Source organism: Cebus imitator, unplaced genomic scaffold (genome assembly GCF_001604975.1).
Source record: "Cebus imitator isolate Cc_AM_T3 unplaced genomic scaffold, Cebus_imitator-1.0 Scaffold8, whole genome shotgun sequence".
Classification (NCBI taxonomy): Eukaryota; Metazoa; Chordata; class Mammalia; order Primates; family Cebidae; genus Cebus; species Cebus imitator.
Genome location: NW_016107323.1, coordinates 6,397,946 through 6,409,168, shown reverse-complemented (window position 1 = coordinate 6,409,168; position 11,223 = coordinate 6,397,946). Strand labels below are relative to the sequence as shown.

General features: G+C 44.5%; 1 protein-coding gene across 1 annotated transcript in view; it reads right to left on the bottom strand.

Moving 5' to 3' along the window:
• MYO1H (myosin IH) overlaps positions 1-11,223 on the bottom strand; it is a 62,937-nt gene that overhangs the window by 40,003 nt on the left and 11,711 nt on the right. The window contains exons 5-10 of the mRNA XM_017541604.2: positions 9,635-9,814; positions 6,067-6,165; positions 4,473-4,586; positions 3,669-3,740; positions 2,576-2,695; positions 300-367 (exon numbers count right to left, since the gene is read on the bottom strand). Of these exons, the coding sequence (XP_017397093.1) occupies positions 300-367; positions 2,576-2,695; positions 3,669-3,740; positions 4,473-4,586; positions 6,067-6,165; positions 9,635-9,814 (653 nt within the window). The remainder of the gene's footprint in view (positions 1-299; positions 368-2,575; positions 2,696-3,668; positions 3,741-4,472; positions 4,587-6,066; positions 6,166-9,634; positions 9,815-11,223) is intronic.

Here is an 11,223-nt window from a genome sequence, read left to right as displayed (position 1 = left end):
AAAAAAAAAAACAAAAAAAACAAACTTACATTCTTTTAAAGGATGCTTTTTAATAAAGAAAAAGCAAAGTCCTTATTAATAATAACAATTTACTAAATAGATCATAAGAGTCAAGTGAAAATATATTTGCATTTTTATGGTTATTCCACATCTAGGCTGGTCTGTGAATTAGAAACTGTAAATCTAGACAGTTTTGGGGGACAGGAAAATAAATCTAGTAACATTAGCAAATGACTTAAATCTCAACTGAAACCTTAAAAAAGGGCAAAAGACGGGTAGGTAGGTAATGCTAAACATACCCATTCTTGTCGAAGACTTCAAACCCATATATGTCCAGTAATCCAATCACAGTTTTCCTGGTGAAATCCTGGTCAAAATAACACACCCCATTCATAGTTAGGTCTTTTCCTCTGTGCTACTCAGAGATCTGAAGCTGCCTCCAACTGGGACTTGGTGCTAAAGCTCGGGTCTCCTCTGTCTCCAGCAATACACAAGAGCCTTTGGGTGGAAATCACTTCCCAGCCTGCTGCTCCTGCCTGCTCAGATCCCATTGCGGCTTCCATAGCCATCATCTGTGTAGTGAGACCTTCCCCTCCACACCACTCTTTTTTTTTGTTGTTTTGTTTTTTTGAGACGGAGTTTCACTCTTGTTACCCAGGCTGGAGTGCAATGGCGCGATCTCGGCTCACCGCAACCTCCGCCTCCTGGGCTCGGGCAATTCTCCTGCCTCAACCTCCTGAGTGGCTGGGATTACAGGCACGCGCCACCATGCCCAGCTAATGTTTTGTATTTTTAGTAGAGATGGGGTTTCACCATGTTGACCAGGATGGTCTCGATCTCTTGACCTCGTGATCCACCCGCCTCGGCCTCCCAAAGTGCTGGGATTACAGGCTTGAGCCACCGCGCCGGCTCTTTTTTTTTTTTGAGATGGAGTCTCGCTCTGTTGCTCAGGCCAGAGTGCAGTGGTACGATCTTGGCTTACTGCAACCTCCACCTCCTGGGTTCCAGCTATTCTCTTGCCTCAGCCTCCTGAGTAGCTGGGACTACAGGTGCGCACCACCACACCCAGCTAATTTTTTTGTATTTTTAGTAGAGACGGGGGTCTCACTATATTGGCCAGGCTGGTCTGGAACTCCTGACCTGACCTGCTTTGGCCTCCCAAAGTGCTGGGATTACAGGTGTGAGCAACCAAGCCAAGCCAACCTTCCCCTTCTGATTTGATTTACTTCTTTGCTTCAGCTATCCTCAGCCTCCCAAGCCCACAAACAATCAAAAACAAAGGACCTACAGATAGACAAGATGCCTATCTAAGTAAGAGAACCAACAGGCCAGGGTGCGTAAAGATAACGTATTTATTTCAGGTAGGGTACCGTGGCTCATGCCTGTAATCCCGGCACTTTGGGAGGCCAAGGCAGGCAGATCTATTGTGGCCAGGAGTTTGAGACCAGCCTGGCCAACATGGCTAAACCCTGTCTCTACTAAAAAATTACAAAAATTATCAGGGCATAATGGTGTGCGCCTGTAATCCCAGGTACTAGAGAGGCTGAGGCACAAGGGCACGAGAGTCACTTGAACCCAGGAGGTGGAGGTTGCAGTGAGCCAAGGTCACACTACTGCACTCCGGCCTGGATGACAGAGCCCGACTCCATCCCCCGCCCCACCCCCCCAAAAAAAAAGATAGTTTAACAAAATTATCTATGTTATTAAACAAAATAAAAGAATATTTATTTTGTTTTAAAGGGACACAATTAAATCCTCTGCTTGAGTGTCCTAAGTTGCTGCCTCCAAAATCATCTTTTGTGTTCTCCCTCCCTGAGTTTTGTACATCCATGTATCCCTCCCCATCCACCTATCATTTCCTTAATTTTTAACTTAGATTAAATCCCATTTTTATTTAAATAATTCCATTTGAAAAGGAAATGTGACTGAAGTGTGAGTTTGAAGGGCTAGTTTTATTTTTTCTTAAACATGTTAAAATATGCTACTGTTGAAATTTTTTAAATGTCAGGTGAATATATTACTGTTGACATTTAAACATTTGTGGCAGTTCATGCCTGTAATCCCAGCACTTAGGAGGCAGCAGTGGGAAGATGGCTTGAGCCTGGGGTTCGAAACCAGCCAGACAACACGGCAAGGCCTCACCTCTGCAAAAAAACTTCTAAAATTTAGCCGGGCATGGTGGCATGCAACAGTAGTTCCTGCTATTCAGGAGGCTGAGGCAGGAGGACTGCTTGAGCCCAAGAGTTGGGGGCTGCAGTGGGTTATGATTGTACCACTGCACTCCAGCCTGTGTGACAGAGCGAGATCTTGTCTCTAAAAAATAAAAAGTTTCTGTGCACACCCGAAGCCATCTGGCATACCACAAGGGCAATGCGTAGCACACTTTGGGACACACTGTGCAAGTTATTGGGCACGCTGTATTCTACACACCGGAAATGTGAATAGGGAAAGACGCCAGCCCCACCCACGAGGCGCCACAGTCCATTCTCCCTCCCAAATCCTTTAAAGGAACTATGACGATCATAAAACATCACCACATTAATGAGAACAAGGTATCCAAAACGTGTTGACCAACCTTGTTAACTAAGGAGGAATTGATTTTGTTGACCAGCCAAGTAAATGTTCGTCCGTAAACAGCCTTTGCCATTGCATCTCTAGCGTAGACAGAGAGTTCTAATGTCAATGGGCAGATCACCTGAAAAGAATGACAAGGTGCATCACTTTAGATGGAAAAAAGAAGTCCCCAGAATGTTCAAACTAATCTTTAAAAAAATAAAGAGAGAGGGTCTCGCTCTGCTGCCCAGCCTGGAATACAGTGGCATAGTCATAGCTCACTGTAGCCTCTAACTCCTGGACTCAAGTGATCCTCCCACCTCAGTCTTCTGAGTAACTGGGACTACAGGTGCCCACCACCATGCCCTGATAATTTTTGCATTTTTTGTAGAAATGTGGTCTAGCCATGTTGCCCAGGCTGGTCTCGAACTCCTGGACTCAAGCCATCTTCCCAATGCAGCCTCCCAAAGTGATTACAGGTATAAGCCACCACACCCAGCCTCAAACTAGTGTTGACTGATGACTGGCAAAGGATACATGTTGGGAAGACACTACTCTTGCCTTTGGCTCACACCATGGCTCTTTCCTGAGTACCCACTGTGTGCCAGGCACTGCGATGCACTGCCGAGATACAGCTGTAACCCAGACACATGGTCCTGACCTTCATGGACTCACAGTTCATTTGAGGGCAGGGAGGGATGGGGAGACATTCAAAGAATCACACAGTCATGTTGAAAGGGCTACAAGGAGATACATATGGGGCTTTGAGGTAGAGGTGAAAGGATCAGAGAAGGCTCCTTGAGGAAGTGACCCCCAGGAGATGAAGAACGAAGGGGAGTTAACTAGATGAAGTATCGGGAACAGTTTTCCAGCAGAAGGAGCAGCATGTGCAAAGACCCCTGTACAGGGAGTATGAGGTACAGATTGCTAGCATTGGTGTGGTGATGGCGATGGGGGAGGCTGAGGCAGGAGACCTCGCAGGAGCTGGATCACGCAGGGCCTGGTGAGCTAGGATCAAAGCTTTGGCCTCCCCTGAGGCCACCACCCTGCTGTTATCAGAGGGAGGCAGCAGCAGCAGGGAGGGCCGGCACATTTCCACCTAGAGCCATTTTTACCTCCTCAGTTTTGGCTTCAATTTTTCTGTGGGTGAGAGCTTCCAGAAGGACTGATGGGTGGACTCCCAGGAGCTGAATGAAAGAAATCCAAAGTGCTATTCAGTGACCCATGTTACTTGCTTTTTAATATTTTTTTAGAGACAAGGTACGGCTCTGTTGCCCAGGTGGGGATGTGGTGGCACAATCATAGCTCACTGTAACTTTTTTTCTTTTGAGACAGGATCTCACTCTGTCACCCAGGCTGGAATGCAGTGGCACGCTCTCAGCTTACTGCAAACTCTGCCTCCTGGGCTGAAGCAATCCTCTCACCTCAGCCTTCTGAGTAGCTGGGACTACAGATGTGTGCCACCAATTATAGCTTTTTTTTTTTTTTTTTTTTTTTTAGAGATGGGGTCTCACTACATTGCCCAGGTTGGAGTGCAGGGGCATGATCGTGGCTTACTTAAATTTCTGGCCTCAAGCTATCCTCCCGCCTTGGCTACCCAAAGCGCTGGAATCACAGGCATGAGCCATTGCGCCCAGCCTACTCACTAGCTTGTAGAGTTTGTGGAGTATCCAGGCCCAGGGTTATCTGCACAGACTGACCATTGTGCTTCAGTACAAAACAGACCACAACAGCTCCTTCAACCAACTGGATTTACTCCCTCCCTTTCCCCCAAGCCCTCACTCTTTAAACCTCCTAATCAATATCAGCCAAAAGAGCATGGCACCAGGCATTCAGGCCTAACTGTGGGCATCCATCTGCCTCACTCTCCCCTCCCACCCCTCCGCTTCTCTCTGTCCTCTCCAAAAGGGGAACATCACCTTGGCGATCCACTTGATCTCGTGGGTGTCTGGGATAGTGGCACAGCCTTGGTCATCTTCTTCAAAACCAATGTTCCCCAGGTGTAAGACACTGGCAATGATTCCAAAGAGATTCTGGGAACATGGGAAGTGTTCAGAGACAGGAGATCAGGAGGACAGGGAAAGAGAACGGTGGCCGCCTAACTGATACATGCCATTAGCAGAGACATACGAAGGAAACTCCCCCCCACCGATCCCAACTCCAGACCTGAGCTCACAGAACCAAGCCCACCTCCTTCCCCAGAAATCGGCCCTGTTATTCACTTCAGGTGCTAGGGGAAGAGGGAAACAGTCTTACTCACTGTCCAGCACAGAACACTTTACTTTCATATAACAACACATACGTACACTTTTCATAAAATAAACCACTTTTATAAAATACTTTCTAAAATAAATCCCACTAATGAACACATTTAATTTTCAAATACCATGAGCTATCTACCTATCTATCTACCTATAACTTTTTTAGAGACAGGGTTTTGCTCTGTCACCCAGGCTGGAGTCCAATGGTGCCATCATAGCTCACTGCAGCCTCAACCTCCTGGGCTCAAGCGATCTCCCACCTCAGCCTCCTGAGTGTCTGGGACTACAGGCATGCACCACCATGCCTGGCTAATTATAAAGTTTTTTTTGTAGAGGAAGGGTCTCACTAGGTTGCCCAGGCTAGTCACAAACTCCAAGCCTTAAGCAATCTTTCTACCTCAGCCTCCCAAAGCATCAGGATTACAGGTGTGAGCCACTGCACCTGGGCTCAGATATATATGTTTTTAAATTACATTCTGGCCCTTGAAAGACTGATAGTTTAACAATCAAAATGAAAAAAAAAAGATAAAAAGATGTAAAAACAAAGTGTTTATAAATTCTACAATTTGTTCCAGTTTGTGCCAAAATGGAAGCCTCAATAAATGAGAATCCTGTAATTCTATGGCATTTAAATTGTTGAGACTGGACTTACCTTAGGGGAAAAAACCTGACTCCTCCTCCTTGTCAGATACAACCCTTAGTTAATATCTGAATTTCAAACTTCCAATACTTTTTTAGTATAAGTTGGCCCACATGCAGTAATTGGAACATGGTTATATTAAAAAATTCTTCACAGTTTATCTGAAATTCATACGTAACTGGGCATCCTGTATTTTTGTTTGTTTTTCTGAGACAGAGTCTCACTCTCTCTGTCACCCCGGCTGGAGTACAGTGACATGATCTCAGCTCACTGCAACCTCCGCCTCCCGGGTTCAAGCAATTCTCCTGCCTCAGCCTCCCGAATAGCTGGGACTACAGGTGCACGCCACCCCACCCAGCTAATTTTTGTACTTTTTTAGTAGAGATGAGGTTTCACCACGTTGGCTGGGCTGGTCTCAAATTCCTGACCTCAAGTGATCCGCCCACCTTGGCTTCCCAAAGTGCTGGGATTACAGGTGTGAGCCACTGCACCTGGTTGCATCCTGTATTTTTATTTGTTGAATCCTGCAACTGCATTATGCAAACACCAAGAAACCAGGAGTGTTTCCTCAGTCCCAGAGGAAACTGTCGGCTCTGCTGCAAGAGCACGTACCTCGAGGTCAGCTTCAGTAAAATCAATGACAGAAAAGGCACTGGAAACAGTTTTCCAGTCGTTCTTGTCATTAATGGATGACTCTTTGGCGTAATGACCCTGTTGACAAAAAGTTTGAGTCACTTAACGTTATTTTATAGGGGCAATTAAGCATGTGCATGACTGTTTCTCTCTGAAGATGCAAAAGCTAGTCCTATAATGTACTGAATTGCAAATAAAAATAGGTTTTGCTCTAATTGTCTAGCATAGAATTATTTGACAACGGTTACTTTTTTTCAAATTTATTTGGAATTTTCATTTGGAATTTAATTTCAAGAAATATGTGCTGAAATATTCAGGGAAATTACAGTGCTTAAAATTAGAAACTCTTGACTCACTTAGAAATCACCAGCAAAGGCCAGGCGCTGCGGCTCACGCCTGTAATCCCAGCACTTTGGGAGGCCGAGGCGGGTGGATCACGAGGTCAAGAGATCGAGACCATCCTGGTCAACATAGTGAAACCCCGTCTCTACTAAAAATACAAAAAATCAGCTGGGCATGGTGGCGCGTGCCTGTAATCCCAGCTACTCAGGAGGCTGAGGCAGGAGAATTGCCTGAACCCAGGAGGCGGAGGTTGCGGTGAGCCGAGATCGCGCCATTGCACTCCAGCCTGGGCAACAAGAGCGAAACTCCGTCTCAAAAAAAAAAAAAAAAAAAAAAAAAAAAAAAAAAAAAGAAAAAAAAGAAAAGAAATCACCAGCAAAAATTTCACTGCAGGACTAAATAAATGCAAGAAGGCCTTTCCACAAGGAAATAAAAGGTTGGCATTTAGAGAAACAGAGGTTTTGTGAAAATGATCACGAGCAGAGGCTTTTCCCATAACTCCAGAAGTTGTCTTTTAAGCAACAGACTAATTTAAAGAGAAAACGTGCTAGACAAATGTTTATTATTTTGCTTTTGGGGTACAGGGTGTTCCTAGTTTCCTAGTTATCTGAAGATCTGTTTTCTTAAAAGATTTCTTCATCGCATGGGGGAAACCAGATGTGTCATACCATGAAAATATTTACTGGTGAAGTGGCCGATGTAAAATTTGCAACTTCACAAACCTTCCCACACAACCAGCAACATCTGTTCCTGCCTCTGAAGGGATGGGTCTGTGCAAATCAGTTCTGCTCCAAACCTGTTGGTTTGAAAGCAGTGCAAATACACTACAAAGTGAAGCCATAAAGTTTGCTGAAGTTAGGAGAGATTATGAATTTTTTTTTTTTTTTTGAGATAGTCTCACTCTGTCACCAGGCTGGAGTACAGTGGTGCAATCTTGGCTCACTGCAGCCTCTGCCTCCCAGGTTCCAGTGATTCTCCTGCCTCAGCCTCCCGAGTAGCTGGGACTACAGGTGCACGCCACCATGCCCAGCTAATTTTTGTATTTTTAGTAGAGACGGGGTTTTACCATGTTGGCCAGGCTCATCTTGATCTCTTAATTGTGTGATCCTCCTGCACTGGCCTCCCAAAATGCTGGGATTACAGGTGTGGGCCACCATGCCCGGCTGGCTTGGTTTTAAAATAATAGTGGCAAATTGATAGACCCATTTCCAAAGCCCCTGATGTGTAAGGATGTAGTTGAATTAATGTGGCCAGAGAAAAATCTACAAGTATAAAGACATGATATATTCTAAAAGAGAATGATTTAATTATCCAAGGGTTAGAGAAGCCCCTGGGAAAATGGATAAAAACCCTCAAATATTTTTACAAATTGACCCTTTTCTGATCATGCTGTGGGAATGCAAACATGATGCGACCATACAGCTCTGTTGGGAAAATTAAACCCTTCAAAAAGAAAAAAACATCACATTTCATTTATTCTTTGTCCTAGCAATTAGTTCAGAGTTTGTTTAGTATAAAATTAGAGCATGAGATTCTTTATTTTCATTATTTAGCTTCATTTTTCTTTTTCATTTCTATTTAAAAAATACATTTAGAGTTGTGGTCTTGCTTCATTGCCCAGGCTGGTCTGAAACTCCTGGACTCAAGCGATCCTCCTGCCTCGGCCTCCCAAAGTGCTAGGATTACAGGTGTGAGCCACCATGCCCAGCCTGTCTTCATTTTTCGAGGTAAACTTCAGTTAAGCCTTCTTTTCTTCTATGATTTCTAGGAAGTGTTGATCCTCATTTTATGAGGTTCATTTTAGAAGATCTCATTTTCTCTCTTAAATGATGCCCTAATCTACCCTCTACAAAGTGGCCTCCATTCAAAGCCAGACCAAGTGAGAAAAAAAATTGTCGAAACAAAAAAGGTGTTAATGACATTGAATACTGGTAAGTGCCATACAATCTGGGCATTCTAGGACGCTACTGCAGGCTGCAGAAAAGCAAATATTGCAAGGTTATATTCTGACAGTCAATTTTATAACACTAGACCCTAGGCTTGCTTATAGAATGGCCTCAGCTAGTTCTGTAAGGCAGTGTGTTCATTTGGCAGCAAACAGTTGTCAAGATGGAAGGCAGGAACGTGGGAAAAGATCTTTTTAAAAGTAGTTTACAGTGGCTCACACCTGTAAACTCAGCACTTTGGGAGGCTGAGGCGCGCAGATCTCTTGAGCTCAGGAGTTTGAGATCAGCCTGGGCAACATGGAGAAACCCTGTCTCCACAAAAACTACAAAAATGAGCCAGGTGGCTGGGTGCGGTGGCTCACGCCTGTAATCCCAGCCCTTTGGGAGGCTGAGGTGGGTAGATCATGTCAGGAGATTGGGACCATCCTGGCCAACCTGGTGAAACCCCGTCTCTACTAAAATACAAAAAATTAGCTCGGAGTGGTGATGAGCACCTGTAGTCCCAGCTATTCGGGAGGTTGAGGCAGGGGAATCACTCGAACCCAGGAGGTGGAGATTGCAGTGAGCCGAGATCATGCCACTGCACTCCAGGCTGGCGACAGAGCAAGACTCTGTCAAAAAAAAAAAAAAAATTAGCCAGGCATGGTACCTCATGCCTGTAGTCCCAGCTACTTGGGAGGCTGAGGTGGGAGGATAACTTGGGCCCAGGAGGTCAAGGCTGCAATGAGCCATGATTGTGCTACTGCACTCCAGCCTGGAGGACAGAGCAAGAACCTGTCTCAAAGAAAGAAAAAATGTAGTTTGAAAGCAGAATGAGACAGCATAGGTTTTAGATACAGTTGGACAGTGAGTTTCTATCACACCTAGATCAGCATTTCTCACCTTGGCTGTACATTTGATCACCAGGAGAACATTTAAAATAACTCTGATGCCCAAGTCCTAGCCCAGACCAGTGAAATCTGAATCTCTGGAGGGTATGGCCCTGGCACTTGTGTTTTTAAAGGGCTCTTCAGGTTATTCTAATTCCAGCCAGGGATGAGAACCACTTGCCTAGACATTGGTTCCTTTACCAAGGTGATACAGCTGCCAGGCACAAGGGGAGATGGATTAGATTGCTTGTGATATGTATCAAGAAATCAGCCAATAGGACACACAGCAGGGTGGTAATAGAACGTCTCAAACATCCACAGCAGCCCGTATAAACACCTCTGATCCCCTTGTCCAAAGCGTCACCAAAGCCAGGTGCTGGTCCTTCCCACCTGTGAGAGGTATTTATACAGCCGGGGGTCTCGCTCAAGGCCCAGGTAAGCCAGACGCTCCTCTTCGCCACCTGCCAGCAGCTGGTAGAAGATGTGGAAATTCCGCTCACCTTGGTTTTGGTAGACAACTCGGGACTTCTCTATTAAGTAACTGATGATATGCCCACCTACAGGGATGCCCTTCAAAACAGAACAAAAAATGCAGCAGTGACAACAACAATCAAACCACTCTCTTCCTGGCATCTTCTGATGGACCGAAGTTCTAAGTTCGAATGAAGTCTGATGTATCAATCTTTTTAAAAAATCTATCCATCTTCTATCATTAGTATTTTCTGGGTTCTATTTATAAAGATTTTTGCTCACTCCAAGGCTCTGAAGATAGTTTCTATGTCTGTTTTCTAGAAGGATGATTGCTTAGGATAATGAGCCATCACAATTTAATTTTTGTATATGGGGAGGGGTAGTGGTCAAAGGTCTTTTTATTCATATTTATTGATATCCAGTTCATCTGTACCATTTATTGGAAAAACGATCTAGTATCTATTGAATCACAGTGATGCTTTCGTTGTAAGTCAGTGACGTATATGACTCTATTCTTTCTGGACTTTATTCTGATCCACTGTCCCCTTTATCCTCGTGTCAATATCACACTGTCTTAATTAATATTTGCGATAATATATCCAATAAAGGATTTTAATTCCAGAATATATGGAGAATTCTTGCAAATCAACAGGAAAGAACTGAGAACCCAGTTAAAAAAGACTTGAACGAAAAAGAAAGTCTTTAAGTGGTCAAGACGCAAAACTTCATTAATTCCCAGGGAGATACAAACTAAAATCACAGTGAAAAACCGCTACATCCCATCAGAATTTCTCAAAAGGATGAACAATATAAATGTTGGCAAGGGTATGGAGCAACTGCAACCGTCATTAATTATCCTAACACTGCCTTGCTGATAAGAAACTCACAATTCCGCTTCTTTAGCCCAATATGAATGTACTGAAGGGCATGTGCAAGGATGATCCAAGCACTCTATGTCATGGTCCCAGATTGCAAACGGCCCAAATGTCCATCAAAAGGAGAACAGGTAAGTTGTGACATAATCATCAAAAAGCGAACAACTGCTACATGCGAGGACACGGATGTATCTGTCAGATACGTTGACTGAAGAAAGCCAGGCATAAAATAGAACATACTGTGTAATTTCATTCGTATGTGCTTCAATGGCCAGTGAAATGAACCTGTGATCACAGAGATCAGAACAGTGGGAAGTGGGAAGGGGGAAGTGTTGGGAAAGGGCAGGAAAAACTTCTGGATGTTAGAATTTTTCTTCAAGACATAGGGTCTTGCTCTGTTGCCCAGGCTGGAGTGCAATGGCATCACCATGGCTCCTTATAACCTCAAATGCCTGTGCTCAAGCAATTCTCCCACCTAAGCCTCCTGAGTAACTGGGACCATAGGCATGTACCACTATGCTTGGCTATTTTATTGTTTGTTTGTTTGTTTTGTAGAAACGGTCTCACTATGTTGCCTAGGCTGGTCTTGAACTTCTGGGCTCAAACAATCCTCCCACCATGACCTCCCAAAGT